This window comes from Scylla paramamosain, chromosome 2 (assembly GCF_035594125.1).
Source record: "Scylla paramamosain isolate STU-SP2022 chromosome 2, ASM3559412v1, whole genome shotgun sequence".
Classification (NCBI taxonomy): domain Eukaryota; kingdom Metazoa; phylum Arthropoda; class Malacostraca; order Decapoda; family Portunidae; genus Scylla; species Scylla paramamosain.
The window spans coordinates 37,319,564-37,346,816 of NC_087152.1; the positions used below are offsets into that span (position 1 = coordinate 37,319,564).

Below are 27,253 nucleotides of genomic sequence, written 5' to 3' on the forward strand. Positions count from 1 at the left end.
AGAGATTGAGGTTTGGAAAGTGAAAGAACTAGTGACAGAGGAAGTCAAAAGTTGGAAAGAAGAGAGAGAACAACAACAAAAGGTGGATATGGAGGACAAAATAAGGCATCAGCAACAGGAACACAATAAGGACATGGAAAAGCAAGTTATTAAAATAATAAAGGAAAAAAGTAATCTTGTGAGAGAAACGGTAGAGAGAAAGATGTGTGGTAGTATTTGGGGTCAAGGAGAAGAACCTACCCATGAAAATAGCTAGATAGAAAGAAGAGGCAAAAAGGGCTAAGGAAGTGCAGAAGTGGCAAGAGAAGGAGAGGAGATAGTTGAACAAATCAAAGAAGTTTACAGGATTGGAAAGTACGATAAAAATGGAACAAGACCAATGAAAATAAGATTAATGTCACAAACAGCAGCAGAAAATGTATTACAAAGAACAGAAAAATTGGCAAAAGTAGAAGGAATGAGGGAAATATGGATAAAAAGAGACATGAACTAAGAAGAGAGAAGTAAACTGAAAGAGTTGAGAGTAGAGGCCCAGTCAAAAAATGAGAGAACACAGGAACAAGCAAAGTGAGGAAATGGTGGCACAAAGATACCATGGAAGATCACCAAGTGGAAATGTAAAAATTCTACATACAAATATAAGTGGTTTGGTGTTGAGCCTACTGGAACTTAAAGACTACCAAAAGACCAATAAATCAGATTTGGTATGTTAAACAGAAGCCAAACTAAAAGAGGAAGTAAAGATGAGATTTGCAAAGGAAGGATATAGCACATGAAGGAGAGACAAAAAAGGGAAAGGAGGAAGAGGAGTGATGATATTGGTAAAAGAGGATGTTGTTGAGGAAGTGGAATATGGTGATGGAATGGCAGAAACTTTGAGTGTTGTGATTAAGATCAAAGGAAGTGAAAAAAAGAAAAGTTACTCTGATGTACATAACACCAAAAACTGATGCGTGGGAGACCAATAGATATAAAATTATGCAACTAGAAACAAGAAATAGGATAGAGGAAATGATACTGAAAGGTAACAAAGTGTTCTTAGGTAATTTCAACACCAAAGGAATTAACTGGGAGGAGATGGAAGTGAAAGAAAATGTTGGATCATGGAGCGAAGAACTTAAGCATACCATGACAGTGAATACAATGAGACAGTGAGTGAATGAACTTACAAGATGCAGAGCAGAAGAACCATCAAGGTCGGACTTAGTGTTTACGAAAATCCCAGAAAGAAGACCAAGTATACATTGTCTGAGTCCAATGGGAAGAAGTAATCATGTGACAATAGAAATAATACTACAGATGAAACAGTGTTGCATAGGAATTAATAGTTTAGAAATAGGAGATAAAACTATGCTAAGGCAAACTTTGCAGAGCTTAATAAATTTTATGGAAAAATGAACTGGGAAGAGCTATTTGAAGGTAAAGTAGTGCAAGAAAAATATGAGATATTTTTGGGCAAGTATAGAGAGGGGATGAAACAGTTTGTACCAAGTTATGAAATGAAAATTGGGAAGCATGAATAGTATAATGCTAGGTTTGTAGAAACAAAAAAAGAAAAAAGGACAGGGCATGGAGGAAAATTATGAGAAAACTTAACAGAAACACTAGGAAAGAATACAGAAAGGCAAGGAATAAATGTGGTATAATAAGAAGAGAAGAAGAAAGAAATCTTGAAACTGACATAGTAAGAAAATGCAAGAAAGAGCCCAAACTTTTCTACAGATACATAAGTGGAAAAATTAAACATAGGGATGACATGAACAACTTAAAAAAGAGAAGAAAGAATTTATGAAACTATTGTGAAGATAAGTGAACTAATGAATGAGAGTTTTCAATCTGTGTTTACAGAGGAAACTGATTTTGTGGCACCAGAAGTGGTATCAAAGAATGAAGGAATACAGGAGATACAAGTAAAGAGACAAGAAATCAAGAAACTGCTGGAAGAGTTGGATGTTAGAAAAGCTATGGGACCAGATCAAGTAAATGGATGGATATTAAAAGAATCCAGAAAACAAATGGAGGAACCCGTGTGTGATATAATCAACAGTTCATTGAAATAAGGAAAAGTACCAAGGGAATGGAAAAGAACTAACATAGTGCCAATATACAAAGGGAGAAATAAAATGAAACCATTAAATTACAGACCTGTGTCATTAACAAGTATTGTAAGCAAGCTTTGTGAAATAGTAATTAAAGATAGGTGGTGTAATATCTAGAAGATGAAAAGATAATTACAGAAAAGCATTTTGGATTCAGGAAAGGGAAATCCTATGTCAAATCTACTGAGCTTTTATACGAGAGTAATAGAAATAGATTTAGTGCAAGAAAGGGATGGATGGGTTGATGCAGCATACCTGTATTTCAAGAAAGCATTTGCTAAAGTTCCCTACAAAAGTCTTATGTAGAAGTTAGAGAATGAAGGAGGACTAAAGAGAGATGGTTGGATGATTATTTACAAGGGAGAAATGAGAATAGTAATCAGAGACACTAATTCAAATTGGCATTGAGTAACAAGTGGGGTACTGCAAGGATCTGTGTTGGCACCAATTCCTCTTATGTTTCAAATAGATGTAAATGATATGACAGAGGATCTAAATAGTTATATAAACTTTTTTGCTGATGATGCAAAAATAATGAAAATAATAAAGGATAAAAATTAATGCAATGAGATACAAAAGGATATTGACAAGATACATGCATTGAGCCAAAGATGGAAACTAGAATTTAATGCCAGAAAATGTCACGTGTTGGAAATACAAAAAAAGTAAAAGGAAACCTTAATGGAATTACAAAATGGGAGGAGAAATAGTAACGAAAAGTAATGAAGAAAAAGATTTGGGAGCATTGATCTAGGACACACGATTACCTGAAAGGCACATTAACAGAATATTTGGCTTTACATACACCTTGTTAACAAACATGGGGGTGGTGTTTAACTATTTAGATAAAGAAATTATGAAGAAAATTAAAACAAGCATGATATGACCTAAATTGGAATACACAGCAGTAGTTTGGGCTCCACATAGAAAAAAAGATATATGGAAACTGGAAAGAATACAGAGGATAGTGACAAAGATGGCACCAGAATTGAAAGACTTAAGCTATGAAGAAAGACTTGAAAAGCTGGGATTACCAACATTACAAGAGAGAAGAGAAAGAGGAGACCTGATAATACTGCATAAATTAGTAAACAATATAGAAAGAATAGACAGAAATGACTTGTTACCACAGATGGAGGAGAAAGAGAGACAGAAAAAGGGGCATGCAAAGAAAATGAAGAAGAGTGGATGTTTGAGTGACAAAGAAATACAGCTTCCTGTATCAAACTATTTGAAATCTGGAATGATTTGAAGGAAGAGATGGTTGTGGCAAACAGTGAACACATGTTTAAAGAGAAACCGAATAAATATAGTTATGGAGACAGGACAAAATGAGCTTTGGCTTGTGTCCTGTACAATACAACTAGGTAAATACACACACATACATATATAAATTTCAAATTATTTCATTGTTCAGTATAATATTTGGGTTGTTCCCAATAATCTGAGTAAAACCAATGAATACTTATTTTATGACCTGTAGATTTTCTAGTTACCAAAATACCATGTGTATATATATATATATATATATATATATATATATATATATATATATATATATATATATATATATATATATATATATATATATATATATATATATATATATATATATATTGCATTCTTTCTATCATTAAAGATTTCATTCAGTGATGGTTAATCTAATTTTTCATATGAAATGTTAAGGTTTTCATTATTTATGAGATGTTTTAAATTTCACATATTTTTTCATTACATATAAGGTAATGCCTTGAATGCTATGAAAGTGATATGGTTTTTATGAATTGACTTGTGTTTATGATTGTTTGTTGAGAAGAGAAATACACCATCTTGTCAACATGTAGGGAAGCCTTAGCAAGGAGCATATACATTAGCTTTAACCCATGCAACATTAGTGTCATATGTATCTATGGCACACTTTGCACATCAGGCATTAGCATCATATATATACAAGTATAATACCTTTCTTCTGTCTCCAGTTAAGTTTATGGTGGAAGGCTTGGATCCTTATGACTGCTACATGTACTCTGATCTTTATTGTTGGAGGAACTAACATATACATCAGTAATATGTCTGGAGCTAATGTGACAGCTGACATTAAATCACATTTGGCTCTATAATTTCTGTTATTTTCAGTCCATTATAGCAATTTTTACACAGATAGTATTTGAATCTCATCTCACCTCTTTTTATATAAAGAGAGAGAGATAGAATATTTGGCAATAATGTGGTTGCTGCCACTCAGCAGACTTAAGGGTTTCTGTAAGGTATGCAGTATGTTTTCACTCAGGTTTAGGACGAAATAAGTCAGTTTTGTGAATAGACCATCAAATTGTCCAGCAGGGGCATGCATGTTACATATTGTGTGTACTAATACTGTATGGGTTAATCAGTAAAATCCTGAGGTTGTGGCTATTTAACAGACCTTCTGATAAACACATAAGAAGTAGTGGCTGGATTCACGTCACTCAGGCAGGCCAGCGGGTTAAGGTTTTTTATTTTTTATTGAGGTGTATTTCATTTGCCTCTTATTGCGGGTGTGGCTTACGGATGGTGCACACTAACTTCTTCCATCTGTGTGCCTCAGGAGCTGGAGGAGCCTGATGAGGAAGACATACATCGATTTGATAGCCTCATACCCACTATTGTCCGTCCCCCTCCCTCTTCCCTCCCACAACCGCCACCTGTCTGTAAGCTTCCTGCACCATTCCCTATTTCTCTTGTGCCTTTTTCACTGCCATCTGGTGTGGACACAAGTAGCTCAGCACCCGCCTTATCAGCATCTCCCCATTCACGGGTCTCCACCTCTGATAGCACTGTGGAGGGTGATGGCAACTTGGGGCAAAGCAGCATCTCCAATAAGGTGATATTCTTGGTTACTCTTTGGAGCTTCTTGCATCATCTACAGTCAAGATTTGATCCCTGTGTTGTGCCTGAATTTGCTGTTCATGGTTGCTTTTACTAACATCCAAGTGTAAATTTAAACTAATTATTGTGGAAGTGTGATTTATAGATGTACTTTTATAAGTTTAAAGATAAGTTTTAGAGCCTCCTTATGAGAAAAAAATAGCTTCACTTTGAAAATACATTACATTTCGGGGATTTCAGAACAGATGCAAAAGCTTTCATTATTGCTTATGCTTAACAAATATTTTGCTTCATCGAGCATGACATTTTTGGTGAATGATGATGATTGATTGACAATGTGATCATGTGCAGAGGCATCTGTCTGTTCACATAGAATATTTTTGATTTTATTCATACTTGTTGTTTACTATGAGTATCTTCATGATTTGCCTCAGCCTTTTCTTTTAACAGCTTGTCCAGTTCTCTTTGTAACTCTCATCCTCCCAGCTCTCTCTCTCTCTCTCTCTCTCTCTCTCTCTCTCTCTCTCTCTCTCTCTCTCTCTCTCTCTCTCTCTCTCTCTCTCTCTCTCTCTCTCTTTTCATATTGTTTGGTTTCTCCTTCAGGGTTTATCTGACATAATCTTTCTCTATCCTATTTTTTTTCTGTAAATCTTTATTTCTGTGTGTGTGTGTGTGTGTGTGTGTGTGTGTGTGTGTGTGTGTGTGTGTGTGTGTGTGTGTGTGTGTGTGTGTGTGAGTGTGCACACGCACGCGCACACATGGGTGTGCCTGCACATGAGTGAACACCTATCAAATGGGTGCTCACACATATATATTTTTTGTGTGTGTGCTTGTCTTGTTGTAACATACAAGAAAAAGCTTTGCTTGTGATGCCTCATCTCATTGGCTGTTTCCATCTGGCAATCTTGACTTTAGATTATTGAATATTCTTTGCATGGACCACTTTTATACCTAGTTTGTTCTTGATTTCTGTGCTCTGTATAGAAATGTTTATCAGGATGTGAGTTTGGATGCATGCACATATGTGTATATGTACATATTCTCCACAGGACCATTATATTTTCTTGACAGACTTTGGAGGAGCCAGCACCAGGCTCCACCAACTATGACCAAGTAACACCCACTATAGTGAAGCCCAGCCATCAGGAGACATATATGGATCCTCCTCGCCACTCTGACATGATAGAGACGCCTTTTCAGGTTGTAACCCTCACTTTCCTACCCAAGACTGATACTTGTCATTTCTAGTGTATTAACCTTAAATTGTGTTTTTGAAACAATGGGAAAATTATGTAAAGAGTTAACCCATGAAACAGGAATGGAGATCACTCCAGCCATGATGTTTGCCATGTTTGATCTTGACTGTCCAACCACTGCATGTAAATATCTTTTATCACCATGCCTCTGAGTTGTACCTCCATACATGCATTTGAGTGCTACTAGTAATGGGATTGTTATGGTGAAATTGGTGAGGTTAACTCAGACGAGGTTGTCACTGCTGTACTCACCACATATAACAACAAGCCTTGACAAAATATGCATATGATGTGGTGCAAGTTTAATTATAGAGACTTGACTAAAATTATTATAAAAGGAATTTACTCAATTTACATTATGAATATGTATATTATGTATATTAAAGTCATTCACTAGCATAGGAATGTATTTCTCAAATTTGATTAGCAATATAATAGTATGTATTGAAACTTGTAATTATATCCTAGTTCAGTACTTTATGATGTTATTGCTTTGAATTTTCTTCCCTATTCCCCTTAATTCAGATGTTAAACAGTGCATCATATTAAGACTTTCTGTTTCACATACAGGTACTGCTCTGTCTATATTTGTACTGTATAAGAGAAAATATTTGTCCTCCCTCAAGAAAGTTCATTAGATGGTGCCCAGGCTACTGTCATATTTCCAGAAATTTGTTTCATTTACTTTTTTTTTATTGGTAAGCCAAGCTTCATCAACAGTTTTCAATTTTTTTATAGGTACCTTATGAGATTGGAATTGTGCGTCAGTTCCCATTCAGTAGCAGCACCCAGCGAATGTCAGTCATTGTGCGAGTTCTGGGGCAGCAGCAGATGGACCTTTATGTCAAGGGGGCTCCAGAAGTGATTATGAACCTTTGTGTGTCAGAATCATGTGAGTATCCTGGCTCTACATATTTTTGCTTACCATTCCCAGATAGTTTTTTTTTTTTTTTTTTTTTTTTTTTTTTTTTTTTTTTCTTGTAATCATAGGAGGAGGCAGTAGGCATCTGCTGAAGTGATAATTACTCCCAGTGAGGTCTAAAGCACTGGATCAGGGGGTGCTGTAAACTTATTAAACCCAGCTCTCTTTGTGTCTCACAATACAAGGGGCAGTCACAGCCTGCCCTCTAAAGACAATGCTCTTCCTTCCCACAAAACTACAAGCATCTTATTACACACACACCCTTCACTCAAAATTCAAAATCATAGCGAATCCTACACCAGCCTCAGAGTCCCAATCTGGGAATGGGACTACAAATGTCCCCAGGTCGGACTGCTTTTCTGGTATCGACCCTAAGTGTCTTGACACCCCCCTCAACTTTTTCTTCATTAACTTCTGCAACATTCACAGTCTTAGATCTAATTTTCAATCTGTAGAACACCACCTCTCCTCTACGAAACCTCATCTTCTTTTCCTCACTGAAATAGGTGTCTGAGGCATCTGACAGTAGCCCCTTTTCTGTTCCATCCTACTTTCTCTATTCTCATTTTCAAATCAAAGCTGGATGTTGCATCTTTGTGCGCAATGACTTAACCTGCTCTTGAATCTTACGAGTTTTCCACCATCTTGCTATAACCACAGATTCACTCTTAAACTAAATTTATCTGTGCTGTATACCTCACTCAACTCCTCTGACTATAAGAAGTTCTTTGTCTACTTAACTTCCAGAGTGGAACACATTCTGACTTCCCTTTTGTGGAAATCTCCATTCTTGGAGACTTCAATGTTCACACCAGCTTTGGCTTTCCTCTCCCCTCACTGACCATCCTGGTGAACTAACCTTCAACTTTGCTATCCTCCACAACCTAGAGCAATTGGTGCAACACCCTACTTGTATTTCAGACCGTCTTGGAGATATGCCCAGCATTCTTGACCTTTTCCTAACCTCTAATCCTTCTGTTCTATGCTATTACCCTCTCTTCTCTGTTGGGTTCCTCTGATCACAATCTCATATCTTTATCTTGTCTGATTGCTCCAATCCTGCCTCAGGATCCCCCTAAGCAGAGGAGCCTCTGGAATTTTGCCTTTGCTAGTTGGGGGGACCTGAGGAGGTATTTTGCTGATTTTCTTTGGAACGACTACTGCTTCCATGACAGAGACCTGTCTCTGTGTGCCAAGCACATAACAGAGGTGATAGTGTCTGGCATGGAGGTGTACATTCCTCATTCTTTTTCTCAACCTAAAGCTTCCAAACCTTAGTTTAATACAGCCTGTTCTCATGCTATACATGATAGAGCAGTAGCCCACAAAAGGTACAAGAGTCTTCCATCACCAGAATGTCATGCACTTTATATTTCTGCCCAAAACCATGCCTAGTCTGTTCTCCAACTAACCAAAAACTCCTTCATTAATAGAAAGTGTCAATCTTTCAAGATCTAACTCCCCTCATGACTTCTGGCATCTAGCCAAAAACATCTCCAATAACTTTGCTTCTTCTTTCCCTCCTTTATTTCAACCAGATTGTACCACTGCTATCACATCTATCTCTAAAAGCTGAACTCTTTGCTCAAACCTTTGCTAAAAACTCTACCTTGGACAATTCAGGGCTTGTTCCTCCCTCTCCTCCACCCTCTGACTACTTCATGCTAGCTATTAAAATTCTTCACAATAATGTTTTCCATGCACTCACTGGCCTAAACCCTCAGAAGGCTTATGAACCTGATGGGGTCCCTCCCATTGTTCGCCGAAACTGCACCTCCATGCTTGCACCTTGTGTAATCAAACTCTTTCAACTCTGTCTGTCATCATCTACCTTTCCTTTTTGCTGGAAGTTTGCCTAGGTTCAGCTTGTTCCTAAAAAGGGTCACTGTTCAAATCCCTCAAACTACCATCCTATTGCTTTAATTTCCTGCCTATCTAAAGTTTTTTAATCTATCCTCAACAGGAAGATTCCTAGACATCTATCACTTATCAACCTTCTATCTGATCACCACTGTGGGTTCTGTCAAGGCTACTCTATCTGATGATCTTCTGGCTTTCCTTACTGAGTCTTGGTCATCCCTTTTAGAGATTTTGGTCTAACTTTTGCTGTTGCCTTAGACATATCAAAAGCTTTTGATAGAGTCTGGCACTAAGCTTTGATTTCCAAACTACCCTCCTACATCTTCTATCCTTCTCTCTGTAGCTTCATCTCAAGTTTCTTTTCTGACCATTCTATTGCTGCTGTGGTATATGGTCACTGTTCTTCTCCTAAATCTATTAACAGTGGTGTTCAGGGTTCTGTCCTGTCACCTACTCTCTTCTTATTATTCATCAGTAACCTTCTAAACCAAATTTCTTGTCCTATTCACTCCTACGCTGATGATACCACCCTGCACTTTTCCACGTCTTTTCACAGATGTCCAACCCTTCAGGAAGTAAACAGCTCATGTTGGGAAGCCACAGAATGCCTTACTTCTGATCTCCCTAAAATTTTTGATTGGGACAGTGCAAATTTGCTATTCTTCAATGCCTCAAAAACTCAGTTCTTCCATCTGTCAACTCAACACAACCTTCCAGACAGCTATCCCCTCATATTCATTGACTGTCAGCAATCCACTCATACTGCTGTTCTAGACAGGGTGGAATCAAAAGCTTTTCGTCTCATCAACTCCTCTCCTCTAACTGACTGTCTTCAGCCTCTCTCTCACCGCCGCAATGTTGCATCTCTAGCTGTCTTCTACCGCTATTTTCATGCTAACTGCTCTTCTGATCTTGCTAACTGCATGCCTCCCCTCCTTCCGCGGCCTCGCTGCACAAGACTTTCTTCTTTCTCTCACTCCTATTCTGTCCACCTCTCTAATGCAAGAGTTAACCAGTATTCTCAATCATTCATCCCTTTCTCTGGTAAACTCTGGAACTCCTTGCCTGCTTCTGTATTTCCACCTTCCTATGACTTGAATTCCTTCAAGAGGGAGGTTTCAAGACACTTATCCACCAATTTTTGACCACTGCTTTGACCCTTTTAGGGACTGGCATTTCAGTGGGCATTTTTTTTTATTAGATTTTTGTTGCCCTTGGCCAGTATCCTTCCTACATAAAAAAAAAAAAAAAAAAAAAAAAAAAAAAAAAATCCCCCTCTTCTACACTGAACATCCTCAGTCTGCCCTTTTCTTATAATCTAAACTGGAAACTTCACATCTCATCTCTAGCTAAAACAGCTTCTATGAAGATAGGTGTTCTGAGACATCTCCGCTAGTTATCTCAACCCCCCAGCTGCTAACTCTGTACAAGGGCCTTATCCGTCCATGTATGGAGTATGCTTCACATGTCTGGGGGGGTTCTGCTCATACTGCTCTTCTAGACAGGGTGGAATCAAAAGATTTTCGTCTCATCAACTCCTCTCTAAATGACTGTGTTCAGCCTCTTTCTCATCACCACAATGTTGCATCTCTGGCAATCTTCTACTGCAATTTTCATGCTAACTGCTCTTCTAATTTTGCTTACTGCACACCTCCCCTCCTCCCACAGCCTTGTTGCACAAGGCTTTCTTTTCTTTCTCACCCCTATTCTGTCCACCTCTCTAATGTATTCTCAATTATTCATCCCTTTCTCTGGTAAACCCTGGAACTCTCTGCCTGCTTCTGTATTTCCATCTTTCTATGGCTTGAATTCCTTCAAGAGTGAGGTTTCAAGACGCTTATCTTTCAATTTTTGACTGCTACTTCAGACCCTATTCAGGGACCTGCATCTCAGTGGGCTTTTATTTTATTAGATTTTTTCTTGCCCTTGGCTGGTGTCCCTCCTATATAAAAAAAATAAATAAATAAATAAATCATTCTCATTAACATTTTTTTATATTTTTTATAGATGCAGAAAAATAGTCTTTAAAATCATTGTATATCTTTTTTCACATCTTTTATCCAAAATCCTTGGGACCAGATATTTTTCTAATTTTGGAATTTCAAAAACTTCAGAATGGTAGAATGAAGTAAAAATTGTATTGTAGTTTGACAGAGATAAAGATAGATTATAAAATTACAAACCAACATCTTTCTGTGTTAAGATAAAACTGGTTAAAAGTAACATTGCATAGAGGAAAGCACTCTTTAGTCAGCCACAGGACGGTAGGTGGTGATGTGTATGGACCACCTGTACTACAAGCGACAGACCAATGTCATGTAGTGGGAGGAACTACAATACAGCCTTTCTTTCAGTAACTGTCAGCTCACCTTGCTCTGAATAAAACATTATGATGATACTGAACTTAAATTTTTAATTACTTTAGTAATTATGCAATCACAAATTCATTTGTTTTTAATTAGTTTTCTTTTCATTGTTCATATTTTAAAAATGTAATCACTTTTGGTGCAACATCTATTTTATAGATTCATTACTATATCAAAAGAAAGTCTAACAAGGCCAACACATTGTTAAAGTGACTTGCTATTTCATATCACACAGTACCTGCTGACTTGGGGACCATCCTAAACGAATACACACTACAGGGCTTCCGAGTCATTGCCTTAGCACACCGCCGCCTGCAGACCAAGCTCTCCTGGCATGCCGCACAAAGAATACCTCGCACCCAGGCTAGTATAGTTGTATATTATAATTCATCACATGCTGATGAGAATAATAGTTATAAAAAAAGCAAATAGTAAAGTTTATGGGAACAGTGTATGTCTTACTTGTACAGGTGGAGAAGGACCTTGTGTTTGTGGGGTTGCTGGTGTTGCAGAACATGCTCAAGCCAGAAACAACACCAGTGATACGGAAACTGGCCAAGGCAAACATCAGGACAGTTATGGTCACAGGTCTGTACTATCCCACATTTCTTGCATTTCTCCTTTACACATGTGTTACATTAGTATGGATTTATTTTGCTTTTTGTAGGAGCTTTCATTACTTAGGTTTAGATGCACTTGCATTCTCTTTACTTTTATTTTTTTATGTGCTCAACAGTTTAGCACTTTAAAAAGATATGTAGTAAAGTCACTGCAAAAAAAAATTTAACTGAACATAACAGCATACCCACAGAGCAAAACATCAATGTTCAATTTAGAGCCATGGGAGGTCTTCAGAAGTGGTAGATTGCACGTCACATATGGCAACCCACGTGTTCTGAAGATACTGTGCTCAGTTTTTTAATCAGTGACTAATTGTCAGGCACTGGTGGGTAGTAACTCTTGTTTCCTTATTTCCCTCTTGCTTCTTATTCCTTTGCTCACTTTTTATTATCCTTGCAATTTAATGGGTCCTGACAAGCTTAAGAATGAAGAAAAGAGTGTTGTGATGGTCTTTGAGAGGGATTTTGTAATTATGAGACTGGAAGGAAGATATGATGATCAGAGACTGCCATCAGACATATTAAGAAGGCTGCACTTGTGCTTGGAACAATTGTCAATCCAGAAAGAAAGAAAGATTTAGTTTGAAAAAGGAAGACAGTGACAAGAACCATTAAGTTTATAGGACATGTTCCATGCAAAAATTGAGTTGCTGTTTCTCATTCTCTCAGTCAGAAGAGGCTTATGAGCCTTAAGGTAACAGGAGTGACCACTGTTCTAAGCACAAGTGCACCTTCTTCACCCATCTGATGATGCAATTCAGAATTTCTGCATTTTTTGACAATCCAGATGTAGTTACACTCAAATAAGTTTTCCCTGATTTGATCCATTAAACCAGTAAGTATGGTAAACCTCAAGCCTTTAAATTAATTAATTACTTTAATATGTCACTCTCTTCAGTTCAGTTGTAGCATAAATATACCTGGGTTGGAATACTAACAACACATATTTGCAATATATTGCAAGAATTATTTCCCTGATAGAATTGTAGATTAGATTACAGTGATTGCTTTTTTAGGTAAAGAATTCCTACAGCTCATTATTTGGATATTTCAGTCCAGTAGCTGTATGGTAAAAGTCTGCCAAACTCCACTTGCACCAGGATGATTAGTAATGGTTTACTAGAAATTAATTAATTGCCTACCTAGCTATACCAAGGCTTAAAAATGTGAGTGTTTTCTTGGAGACTGGACAGCCATCACAAAGTACCATTCCATACCATTACCCTCCTCCTGCAGCCTCACTGCACAAGACTTTCTTTCTCTCATCCCTATTCTGTTCACCTGTCTAATGCAAGAGTTAACCAGTATTCTCAATCATTCATCTTTTTTTCTGGTAAACTCGGGAACTCCCTGCCTGCTTCTGTATTTCCTCCTTCCTATGACTTGAACTCTTTCAAGAGGGAGGTTTCAAGACATTTATCCTCCATCATTTGATTTTTCTATTTGGAATTCTCTATGGAACCTGGCATTAAGTGGGCCTTTTTTAATACAATTTTTTGTCTCTTTTGGCCAGTAGCCCTCATGCAATAAAAAAAAATCAAAGTAGTATTCTCTATTTGCATAATGAATTGCAGTGTTGTTTTCACCATGCTTATACACACCAGATGTAAAGAGTAGAATCAGTTACAGAATTGGAAAGTTTAGAGCTAGAATACACCTTGTAATGTTAAAGCTGGCAAAATCTATGAGTGTACTGTACTACCTCGGAGTTGTGCATAATGAAGTGGTCTTTTAATGTGCTCCACAGGTGACAATATCCTGACAGCTATAAGTGTGGCTCGTGACTGTGATATGGTGGGCACTTCAGACAGAATACTTGTAGCCAAAGCTTCCCCTCCTACTGAAGACCAGCCTGCAACCCTTATTTTTGAGCCAGCTCATGCACCAAATCCTGCCAGTAATGAGGTCAGTATTTAATTCATGCTGCATTTTTTGCTACTGCGTAATAAATACAAAGCTGCATTGTGAATAGTATTATAGTCATCATTCTTTGTATTTCCTGTTAAGTTGTGCAGAATGAATTGCAGTTGTCTCTAGAAATGTTGTAATTTGTAAATTTATTTTTCAGAATGTGTGAGAAATAAGGACTGCATTTGCTGTTATATAAGATATGCTTATATTTTACAAAGATATTATTGAACAAATTCAATTAATAATGGGTGCATAGGACTCCATCAGAATGCACTCCTTCCATCTCTCATCATGACTTATTTTCCTGATATTACAGAAGAATGTATGTCTGAACATTGATCCAAAGTACCACCTGGCAGTAAGTGGGAAAGCCTGGTCTGTGATATGTCAACACTTCCCTGACCTGGTGCCAAGAGTTGTGGCCCGAGGCACTGTCTTTGCTCGAATGTCCCCAGACCAGAAGGCACACCTTGTCGAAGAGCTACAGGCCATCAACTACATTGTAGCTATGTGTGGAGATGGTGCCAATGATTGTGGGGTAAGTTGTCTCTATATACATGTAACATTTACTTATTTGTGCATCGTCAGTGCCCTCCATGTCTGTTCCCCTCAATCTTATTCACTTTCGTTACATTATCTTTATTTTTTAAATATGTTTTGTATCACATTCTTCTTCCTTGTTATTTAGCATTGTTTATATATCAATATTCTGAATATATCAAACATAAGGGAATAAAATGTGGATTATTTGAACTAGTCAGGCACAATATTCTGAAGTAGTTTGGCCATACTGAAAGAATGGCAGACACTAAAAGAGCATATCAGAGTAGAATAGATACAATTGATGTAAGAGGAACACCTTTAGTGAAGTGTGAGGTTAGGATACTAGAGTATGGGAGAGAAAGGAGAATGAGAGATTACAGAGGACAAAAATAATGGGAACATTGTGCTTTGACCATCTCAGGAGAGAGAGACTAGTTAGAAATAAGTATCAGTTATAGGTAAATAGAATGATAGCTTTCCTATATGTTCAGTTGGAAATGCTACATGTTGGTAATCACAACACACAATGCTAAGGAATGATAAATATACCTTGTTTACATTTGCAAAAGTTGGAGATTGCACTTGTATATCTTGTATATTATGGAACATGAAGACATACAAAAGAAATATATACAAGAGAATATTGCAAAAACATAGTATAATTCTGTAGCAAGCTTTTAATTCCTAACCTCATATTTCATTTTCCCAGGCCCTGAAGGCAGCACATGTGGGCATCTCCTTGTCAGAGGCTGAGGCCAGTGTAGCGGCACCCTTCACCTCCCACACCAGCAACATATCATGTGTACCTCAGGTGGTGTGTGAGGGACGCTGTGCACTCACCACCAACTTCTCTGTGTTCAAATTCATGGCCTTGTACAGCATCATACAATTTGTCTCTGTGCTCATCTTGTACTCTGTGAGTAGAGAAAATGTGCAAGATCATATATGTGCATGTTAATGATAATTCAAGATTACATGACATAAGAGAACTACAAGGTATTTTCTGCCTGAAAGTGACTTCTTAAATTTCTCTTAACTAATTTTTATATTGTTTAGAAAAATACTTTTAGGAATTGAAATACATTGAGGGTAATGCAGTATTATGTTTGCAGGCTTATTCCAATCTTTCTGATGCACAATACCTCTACATTGATCTCTTCATTGTGACTGTCATTGCCATCTTCATGGGCTACACTGGACCCAGCGAGTGAGTCAGAGATATTTTTAGTTGTGTGAGGGATTTCCATTATCAGCACATTATGAATTAGTTTATCATTCACTTACTTTCTTTTGGTAATAGCAGTACTCATATATTGCTTGTGTATTTCCCACATAAACTAAAAAGAACCATGCATCAAATAAATTTTACTGTTTATCTTCCTGACAAGTTATACATTTGCTGAATAGTAAGAGTGGATTTAATTTCTTGATCTATATGATTGCTTGATATCTGTTGATGTAACAGTAAAATCTTGTTTAAATCTTACTCAAAGAGTGCATATATCTTTAAAGTTTAAATAAGACCATCATCAGTCCTCATAGGGCTCAACTTGTCTTGTTCATGTGAAATTTTTATTTAGTCATGATTAGCACATCCAAGATGATTGACATTAAAGAATAATCATTGCCTTAAGAAGTCTATTAAAACACTTTTTAATGTTATCAGTTTTAAAATAGTAACTCCTTTATATAAAAAGTGCCTCTGTGATGCAGTGGTATTGCACCTGACTATGAATCTGCTGGCCACAATTCAATCAGCTGGGGCAGTTATCTTACAGCTCACCCAGCTGTTCATCCTTCCTTCTGGTTGGTCGGTAAACGAATCCCTGGAGAAATGTGGGAAGATTAACTCTAGTCTTTGAAGTTAATTCTCATGAGAGTCCTAAGCATTTCAGTACATGTACCAAAGATCACAGCTTAATAAAATCTGACATGGGGACATTGTACCATATTAATAAGATTGTGAAATATGAAAGATAGTAGATCCAAGGCTTTAGTACATGTAAAAAATAGTTTATATAATGCTCATATATTTATTTTTTAGGGAACTGGTACCACAAAAGCCTTTAGGAAACCTCCTGGGTGCTGCAAACATGTTCTCCATCCTCTCCCAGATCTTCCTAGTCATTCTCTTCCAGGTTGTAGCGTACTTCTTCCTTCTTCAGCAGTTATGGTGAGTTATAAGGCAGTATAGGAATGACAAGGAATGCTAGTGGTGCCTTTACCTTAAAAGTGTATTCCAAAATTCAGGATAGTGTGAACAATAAAGCTTGTAAACTAGACTACAATTCTCTCTCTCTCTCTCTCTCTCTCTCTCTCTCTCTCTCTCTCTCTCTCTCTCTCTCTCTCTCTCTCTCTCTCTCTCTCTCTCTCTCTCTCTCTCTCTCTCTCTCTCTCTCTCTCTCTCTCTCTTCCCCCCATGCAGAAATGTTCTGTTTTGAGAGTTTTTTTTATTTTCATATGATTTCAGGTACATAAAATGTTGCAGGTCTATAATTTTGGAAGTAGAAGAAAACATTTAATGTGGGACTACTTTTCATGAATAAAGGAAAGAATTGAGAGTAGTGAAATAAGTACCAAGCATAAGAGGTTGAGTAAATGTGTTTTGTTATGGGACAGGTGGATATATTTATGGGTACTTGTACCTCTTAAGCTTCTTATCTGTCTTCAGGTTTGAGCCAAATAAGCCACCAAAGGATGAGTCAGATATTTTGGTGTGCTGGGAGGCAACCGTTATCTTCTATGTCTCAAGCTTCCAGTACCTCATCCTGTGCATTACATACTCACCGGGCAAGCCATTCAGGAAACGACTCATCAGTAATGGTGCATAAGAGAATTCAGTATTGTATTTATGAAGTTATCCATATATGATAATCTTGTGTTATTTTATTTGCTTGCTTATTTCTTTATTCTTTATTTCCATATCGTGCCCAAATGATTAACTAGTTTGTGAAGGATAGAAACAATGAAAGATAACTGGATCATTTTCTGGAAGTGTATTTCTTTCTAAATGAACTCACTTTTTTTTTCATGAGCAGTCTGGTTGACAGTGGCACTACTGGTGCTTGGGACTGTCAACCTGCTGATGGTGCTTTCTCCGTGGTCATGGCTAATGGATTTCATGAGCCTCTATCATGAAGCAAACAAACACATGATGTTCCGGATCACATTGCTTCTGATGGTGTCCATACACATGGTTATTTCTTATTGTACTGAGGTAGGTAGTGTTGAGAGATGTATCCTTGTGTCACTATACCATATCAAACTGTGAAATATAAAGAAGTCTGAAATTAATTTTATCTCTTTTTTCTCTCCTTCCCTAGCTGCTTGTCACCAGTGGTTCCCTTAAGAAGTGCTTCCAATGTGTGACCTGCAAGAGGGGACCCAAGAACAAGTACAAGATAGTGCTGCAGGACATAGAGGCAGACCCCACATGGCCCCCCATGTCTGCCCCACTCTATGGGCTATAGGGCTACCTGGGAGTCTGGCATTCAGGGTAAAAGTTTACAATAGTTGTAGAAGTTTTATAAATTATTTTAGCATTTCATAAATACCATAGATATCTATTTTTATTGAATTCAAAGTTTATAGGAAGCCTGGAAATTTTTTTTTGTTGTAAATCAGTAACACTAAATGTCTTTTTTTTTACATACCAATGAAATTATTTTGCCACTTTTATAAATAAAAAACTGTTTGTCATTTATAGGACATGAAAGCTAGCTGAGGTATATTAAGAATTCTGAACATTGGTCCTTAGAGGTCAATGATTCTTAAAAGAAATGCACATTGGTTTTTCTTAGCTTATGTTAAAGAGTTTTTATATATATATATATATATATATATATATATATATATATATATATATATATATATATATATATATATATTTATTTATTTATTTATTTATTTTTTAATCAAGGTGGTTGATTTAGTCCTTTGTTACAAGTCACTGGCTCTGGACTCCTTTTGCATGCATGAGCAAGGCAATCAAAATGCTTGGTTGTTCGGAGTATCTCACTGCAGCAGGATCTCACACAGCACTGTAGTACCTATATAATCTCAGTTTTAACATTACTTATTATAAATCACATGTGAAAGGAGATGCAATGAAAGAAAAGGTTGGAGCTAAAGATATAAACACATATTCCAATTCTGTTATTTATATTCATTCACTGTCCTTTATGCTTGTTTTTATCCAAGTTAAGAATAGGAAGAATGGTTCAAGAACCCCTTGGTTTCAACATATTCATCTGTCTTTCCATGCACTGGATCTGATACCTCTTCCTTTGAATTTTTCAAGAACATATTCAAGTAAAAGTCATCACTCATGTTTGTATGTTCCTCATATTGCCACATTCCAGTTCTCTTACTCTGCTTCCTTCTTGTTTATTGAATTCTATTATATTCTGTCCTGTCATTTTGTGTTGCATCATCTCATACTCTTGCAGTATATAAACCTACTCTTGCTTCTGGAGTAGAGTGACATGTCTGCTTCCATTTACAAAAACTTTACCGTTTGTCTAGAGTGTAACTAGTTTCACAAATGGTATGCATGACTATTTAATGAATCAAACATGATTCAGTGCACTTTTAATTATATTTATTTTGTGTGATGTACTGCAAATATATGTCATAATTCCCATTTATCTATATATTTGGTTGAAATTCATCCCAATTTCCAATTCCCAATTCCCTCACTCTGTCCCTCTCAGTCACCCTTCCTGATGTGCAGGGAATTCAGTGGCAGTATTCTTCTAACCCAGCCACAGTATGTGCAGTGAGGCCAACCTCTTCCTGTCCGAGTTTGTCTTGAAAGGCACTTCAAAGGAACAGGAATAGCTAGGTGAGAACAAGGAACTTTATAATTCATACAAAAAAAATGAGGTTCCCATTGTTTCTTTTAATGTTATATACATTTTAGAAATTTTATATACTTGTGGCATCTAGGTTGGCATCTTGAAAAGAAAAAATCAAAACAGAATTCAGTTCTTTGTAAAATATTTGAGTTTTAAAACTTCAAAGAATTTGGCAAAATTCACATGTGCTTAATTTTAAATTGTTATATGTATAGGTATATTTGTGTGCATACACTTCACTGTAATGACCATCTTGTCATGTTTATTTTGTGGGGTTTGTTTGTTTGTTTGTGTTAGTCTTGTCTCAGGCAGTTTGCCTTGCCGCCCAGTAGTAAGTAAAGTGTGTGGACTCTTAGAAGTTTTCTTATATTTCATAGTGAAAGCCACAGATTAATGTAGCTCTTCAGTTTTACTTCATATACCACTTGCCACTTCATTCTGTCAGTTTGTGAAAACTGAAGGTCAATATCACTGGTACTGCTGAGAGGGACAACATGCATGATTCCTGAATTCTAATGGCATGCTGTGCCATTTAATTTTATTTCTTTTACATATAATCCAAATAATTACATATTTATCTTTTGTTGACGTCATACTGTACAAAAATGGCACAAATTATTATGAGTCTGCAGGAAACTAACATCACAAAACAGCCTTTTCAATAAAAGGTTATGAGCACATATTTAGAATACTGCCACCTATGCACAAAGGGTTGCAGGATGAACTTTTTGTTTCATGGCAGATATATTCACCCAGGATGTTTTTCATGCAAAACAGGGGTGCACTATTCAAAGTGTACAGTATGTATGTATATACAGATGCTCCCTGACTTACAAACAAGTTAAGTTCCAGATGACTGTTCATAAGTCATTATTTTTGTATAATATCTTGGGTGTATACATCTAGGTAATATAGTAAAGCTCTGTTAAAACATTTGTATAGAGTTCACTATGATAAAGATACTGTAGATGTAATAATAAAACAAAACTAATTATATTAATAAATTACACAAATACTGTACTACTGTGCTGTAACCACAAACTACATTTACCATTTTCTCCACACTCAAGTTTCTTTACTATTGCCACCTTGTTTCCATTGTGATAGGAATCTTCTTAGCAGTGCCACTTTCATCACTAGCCTTATGCTTGTCACCAGCCATTATTAGTAATCACAAAGTTGGAAAATATGGAAAAAAAAAAAATTGAGCACAACAGAATGGGTGTTATCAGGGCAGGAGTTGAATGTGAACAGCATGGCACCTCTCTCCTTTGCTACACTGGTGCCTAGCATTGGTAATAGCCAAAAGTGGCATTAGGCAGAAAGCACATAAGAATTTGAACCTGCAGTGGAGTGGCAAATAGAATTTGTTTTCTTGTTCATACTTCCAGATTTTCATAACTTGGATGTCTGTAAGTCAGGATGTGTGTGTGTGTGTGTGTGTGTGTGTGTGTGTGTGTGTGTGTGTGTGTGTGTGTGTGTGTGTGTGTGTGTGTGTGTGTATAATATATATATATATATATATATATATATATATATATATATATATATATATATATATATATATATATATATATATATATATATATATATATATATATATATATATATATATATATATATATATATATATATATATAGACACACCTCTATAGCTTAATGGAGAGGATTTTCACCTGTTACATGACAGGCATAGTTTCATATACAGCTTAGGATTTTTCATTGACAGTGAGTCATTCTTGTCCTTGAGCAAGGGATGGGGTGTCTAGCATGTGTGAGGTCTTAGCCTTATCCATAGATTGTCATTCTGAGCTTAAAAAAAAAAAATACATTAGCATAACAGCTGGTGGACAAAAGTGATTAAGTACTTGATGAATGGTGAACTACACACACACACACACACACACACACACACACACACACACACACACACACACACACACTACTTGCCAGCTTTGTGGTATCATCCTTCACTATCACTTGGCAGGTTTTCAGTGATGAGCAAGCCTTGCTGTCCTCCTTGAGCCAGGGGCTGTGCTATTGTATATGATATATTTAAAGTCTTAGTTATAGATTGGCCTATGTGACCACCAAGCTTTCTCCATAGAGGTAACAGCTGATAGGAATCTAGCATGTAATCCTCAAGACCACACACATATATATACATGCACTTTGGGAATTGGGAATATCTTTGTGCAAGAAGTTATGAATACAAGAAGAACTGGCTTTGGTAGATTTGATATATGTGAAATAGATGAAAGATGAGTCTCAGTTTGATACTGTTGAAAGGGAAACTCAGTTTTTGAAGGGACAATATATATATCTTTGAGTAGTACATGTATACTAGTGGATGACCTGTTATAGTGAGTAATTACACTAATAGGTGCCTCAACATCACAGTGTCAAATATTGGACAAAATATTTTCTATCAAAATACTCATGTAATTATTAATAAAACACAAAAACAAAGAATACACAGAATCATTTTGCCTATACTATTTAAATACTTCTATATGGCCAATATCTGCTGAATATTAGCAAATCTTGAATCCTTATATATATATATATATATATATATATATATATATATATATATATATATATATATATATATATATATATATATATATATATATATATATATATATATATATATATATGATATACCAAACTACCCTCCTACAGCTTCTATCCTTCTCTCTGTAACTTCATCTCAAGTTTCCTTTCTGACCGTTCTATTGCTGCTGTAGTAGACGGTCACTGTTCTCCTAAATCTATTAACAGTGGTGTTCCTCAGGTTTCTGTCATGTCACCCACTCTATTCTTATTATTCATTAATGATCTTCTAAACCAAACTTCTTGTCCTATCCACTCCTATGCTGATGATACCACCCCGCACTTTTCCACGTCTTTTCATAGACGTTAAACCCTTCAGGAGGTAAACATTTCATGCAGGGAAGCCACAGAACGCTTGACTTCTGATCTTTCTAAAATTTCCTCCATCTATCAACTCGACACAACCTTCCAGACAACTATCCCCTCTTCTTCATTGACACTCAACTGTCCCCCTTTTCTACATTGAACATCCTCAGTCTGTCCTTTACTTATAATCTGAACTGGAAACTTCACATCTCATCTCTAGCTAAAACAGCTTCTATGAAGTTAGGTGTTCTGAGACGTTTCCGCCAGTTTTTCTCACCCCCCCCAGCTGCTAACTCTGTACAAGGGCTTATCTGTCCATGTATGGAGTATGCTTCACATGTCTGGGGGGGTTCCACTCATACTGCTCTTCTAGACAGGGTGGAATCAAAAGCTTTTCGTCTCATCAACTCCTCTCCTCTAACCGACTGTCTTCAGCCTCTCTCTCACCGCCGCAATGTTGCATATCTAGCTGTCTTCTACCGCTATTTTCATGCTAGCTGCTCTTCTGATCTTGCTAACTGCATGCCTCCCCTCCTTCCGCGGCCTCGCTGCACAAGACTTTTTTCTTTCTCTCACCCCTATTCTGTCCACCTGTCTAACGCAAGAGTTAACCAGTGTTCTCAATCATTCATCCCTTTCTCTGGTAAACTCTGGAACTCCCTGCTTGCTTCTGTATTTCCACCTTCCTATGACTTGAATTCTTTCAAGTCATAGGACACCTATTCATCAATTTTTGACCACTGCTTTGACCCTTTTATGGGACTGGCATTTCAGTGGGCATTTTTTATTAGATTTTTGTTGCCCTTGGCCAGTGTCCTTCCTACATTAAAAAAAAAAATCCCCAAAGAGATTAAATATTCTTAAGATTCATATTTTTTTTATTGATATGCTTTATATTGAGATAAGAATTAATTTTGATTTCTCTGAAGAATATTTCAGTCACTGATAGATTTAAAATGTTTATATATTTATTTGGTTATTTACACGATTTATTTGTTATTATTTATTCAATTTTTTTTATTTACTTTTTTCTTTAGTAGTAGTAGTAGTAGTAGTAGTAGTAGTAATAGTAGTATACAAATCCTGACAATGGCATAAGGGCGTTGATAATAAAGGCGTTCGCGTCGAGAGTTGCTAAGTCCCAAACGGAGGAGAGAATTTGTGATAAAGATAGCGAGCAAAGCCAGGACGACTCCTTAAATTGTTGATGATGATAATAATATCCTCAGCTGCTTGTGTAATATGGAATTTTCAAATAAGTAGTAACAGTATAATAAAATACAACACACACACACACACACACACACACACGGAAATATAACATATACAGAAAATATAAAACTGTGTGTGTGTGTTTGTGTGTGTGTGTGTGTGTGGAGAGGATGGGCACAGGCCATGCCTTTGGGTAAGAGTAGTTCCCAGGGTTATCGGGTGACCCTGGAGACACCTGCTCCGTCTCGGTGACTCGGCACAAGAGGCCGCCATATTACATTCGATGATTTTTTGAAGATGATGTTCCATAATGAACCAGCCAGTGAGCGCGTTTATGAAGTCACTGATTATTGCCGCAATGTATGGTACTTACTATACACACACACACACACACACACACACACACACACACACACACACACACCGCGAAAATTTACGAAACTCCTCGTAAGGATTTTTTTTTAAGACGGAAAAGAACTGGTTTGGTGGCTAGTAAATCAGCATCACCGCACACACTTCCGATATAAAAAGTTGATTATTGGCGCTCTCTCTCTCTCTCTCTCTCTCTCTCTCTCTCTCTCTCTCTCTCTCTCTCTCTCTCTCTCTCTCTCTCTCTCCTCTGTGAAAACAAGATGAATGCTTGATAGCCAAATTAGTCTCACTTATCGAGAAAGTTGTCGCTCTCAAAGACGAGTACGTATTAGCGCCATCCTTCATTTCTTGCATATCTGACATCTTGTAAAAAGTACATCATGTTTGAGAGAGAGAGAGAGAGAGAGAGAGATGGGAAGACGCTCTATTCCTTCATTACTAGATGGGGTGCGTTCACACAGCTCCTTACATCAGCTGGAGCACCGTCATATGCACCGCACCAGAATTAGCAAGATCCATGCCAGCTAGTAAAGCACAAACTACTTTGGGTTTATCCGCTGCCTCCATAAGGCGCCTTACAAGAAATGTCTGATGCGTCATTGCCAATGCAGAATGATCTTTGTTGCGCAAATGTAAAGTCTGCGGTAAATCAGCAATCACTATGAAGCTTCAAAATGACATGGGGCAGATGTCCTCATCATGATATTAAATCAGATAGCAACAACAACAAAAGAGTAAGTTTTCACACAGATTCCCTGGATTCGTGCTGCCATGATTCATCAGTTTATGTGGCACAGCACTGCAGCAAAAAGGTAAACCACATCAACTCCAAAAATTAAATTTTCGCGATTTTGGTATCTATGGAACCAGCAGAAAGAAACGAATTTGATTATTATGGTGGGTTACGTCTGCCTTTTCTCTATCTTGATATCTCAACAGACAAACCGCATCAACTTCACTGTATTCTCCAGTATTAGAAGGCAGAACGCTCTGAGATCGTGATCGTCCGAGAGCATAACTCGCTAACGGTGAGGATACATTCTGCCCGGAACTGAGGTAAGCGCATGAGGGAGTTAATGCTTTATATCACCACAATACTGTGAAACAGAGAAGTACAACCCACAAGTATCTCAGTACAGGCGGGAGTACTACGAATGTTCCAAACACGAAATATATTTAATCTGAGACATCTTTAAGAAACGTATGAAGACTTGGTATCAGAGAACCCTGACTATTGTACATTCAGTAGCTACATATGTAGTATTCAAGAAAGAAAATATTGGATTTGGTGAGCCTGAGAAAGATAGTTGTGACATGTGATTCCTCAAGAAAATCAAATCACAGAGTTTATCAGTATCACGTGAAAGTCACATGGCAAAGGTGCAAGCGCATCAGTTAAAGTTTATCAATTTCACCTGAAGGTCGCATAGAAAGTTGATCAATTTTGCGCGAAAAATCACATGACAAGGGAACAAAAAGGTCACCAATCTTATGAAGAAGATGATTGGAAAGTAATGTGCTATGCCTTCAATTTATATTGTTGATACGCAAACAATCCTGTTGCTGCCAATGATTAGCTCACTGAAAAGCTGCATCTTTACACTTCAGCTGATTTTATTCAATGAAACACTTGCCAGCGCCAAAGAAAAGTCATAATAAGTAAAAAATAAATAAACAAATAAGGCGAGTCAGCAGCAGGTAGAAGTAAGGAACATGTAGCTAATGCATATTTATCTTTCATTAAGATGGCAAGAGATCCATTTTGATTTCTTAAGAAATCACTGTGTTGCACAGAACAAAAATTGGTGTCTCTATTATGCCATGGTAATTTTGGCTAATTCTGAAAACCATTAGCGTCAGTTTTAATAAACACCAGAATAAACACCAGAATAGAGCAAGGTCACTAGAGGATGCTGACGCTTTGCTATACTTGTAGAGTTCAGGTTCGAAAAAGGATCAACTGGATTTCACTTTTTTTTTTTTTTTTATGTAGGAAGGACACTGGCCAAGGGCAACAAAAATCCAATAAGAAAAAAATGCCCACTGAAATGCCAGTCCCATAAAAGCAGTAGTCAAAAATTGATGGATAAGTATCTTGAAACCTCCCTCTTGAAGGAATTCAAGTTATAGGAAGCTGGAAATACAGAAGCAAGCAGGGAGTTCCAGAGTTTACCAGAGAAAGGGATGAATGACTGAGAATACTCGTTAACTCGTGCGTTAGAGAGGTGGACAGAATAGGGGTGAGAGAAAGAAGAAAGTCTTGGGAGGAGGGGAGGCATGCAGTTAGCAAGATCAGAAGAGCAGTTACCATGAAAATAGCGGTAGAAGACAGCTAGAAATACAACATTGCGGCGGTGAGACAGAGGCTGAAGACAGTCAGAGGAGAGGAGTTGATGAGACGAAAAACTTTTGATTCCATCCTGTCTAGAAGAGCAGTATGAGTGGAAACCCCCCCCCAGACATGTGAAGCATACTCCATACATGGACGGATAAGGCCCTTGTACAGAGTTAGCAGCCGGGGGGTGAGAAAAACTGCCGGAGACGTTTCAGAACACCTAACTTCATAGAAGCTGTTTTAGCTAGAGATGAGATGTGAAGTTTCCAGTTCAGATTATAAGTAAAGGACAGACTGAGGATGTTCAGTGTAGAAGAGGGGGACAGTTGAGTGTCACTGAAGAAGAGGGGATAGTTGTCTGGAAGGTTGTGTCGAGTTGATAGATGGAGGAATTGAGTTTTTGAGACATTGAACAATACCAAGTTTGTTCTGCCATCATTCAAAGAGCAGCATCAGTTTTGTAATTTCGTGGAAAAAAAAAAAAAAAACGTTAAAGTATCAAGTGAATTCCTTATGACTCCATGACAAAATTGTTCCAAGGGTGTATCTTCAACTGAGAAAAATATAGTTGAGAAGCTGATACGTAAAATGCACCTAAGCAGGCGAGAATTTGGGTGTAGCTACATGCCGGAGAACCTTGGTAGCAAAGAAAATTATTGAATTATGTTGACGCAAAATGGATTTAGTTTGCTAGGGACAAAAATGTGTATTTTCTTGAGATCTAGCTTCTATTACGCAAACTGAATGTTCATTTACAGTTCAGTACTTCTCTTTTTCTCTCATTTCTAATCTTTGTGGGAATTATCGGTTATGCGTTGATTTTTTTTTTTTTTTCACTGAAATCTGAAAGAGAAGACTACATCAACATCACATAATATTTTGTCTTATTTTTCGCATACAAAATAGTGTTACTACAAAAAGTCACATTTTTTTTTTTTTTATCATTTCATTTTTAAACTATTTTTCTATATATGTAGTCCTTTTTAATTGCCCAAGTTACTGCTTACCATTGTGGTTTATTAGTGAAATTAGTAAATGCTTATTAAACTACATCATCTTGATTTGATTTCCACTATCCTAGAAATTATACACTGTGGACATTATGTTTACT

At 37.0% G+C, this 27,253-nt stretch overlaps 1 protein-coding gene across 4 annotated transcripts in view; it reads left to right on the forward strand.

The window, feature by feature from the left end:
- LOC135114573 (polyamine-transporting ATPase 13A3-like) overlaps positions 1-21,770 on the forward strand; it is a 48,565-nt gene extending 26,795 nt beyond the window's left edge. For 2 of the 4 annotated variants that reach the window (XM_064030406.1, XM_064030407.1), the window contains 13 exons: positions 4,687-4,962; positions 6,039-6,167; positions 6,962-7,115; positions 11,607-11,734; positions 11,842-11,959; positions 13,739-13,896; positions 14,219-14,440; positions 15,155-15,361; positions 15,558-15,652; positions 16,490-16,618; positions 17,117-17,268; positions 17,484-17,662; positions 17,769-18,356. In XM_064030406.1, coding sequence (XP_063886476.1) covers positions 4,687-4,962; positions 6,039-6,167; positions 6,962-7,115; positions 11,607-11,734; positions 11,842-11,959; positions 13,739-13,896; positions 14,219-14,440; positions 15,155-15,361; positions 15,558-15,652; positions 16,490-16,618; positions 17,117-17,268; positions 17,484-17,662; positions 17,769-17,915 — 2,094 coding nt within the window. In that variant the 3' untranslated portion in view covers positions 17,916-18,356. The other 2 variants (XM_064030404.1, XM_064030408.1) reach the window with 2 other exon arrangements.
- The last annotated feature ends 5,483 nt before the right edge of the window (positions 21,771-27,253 follow it).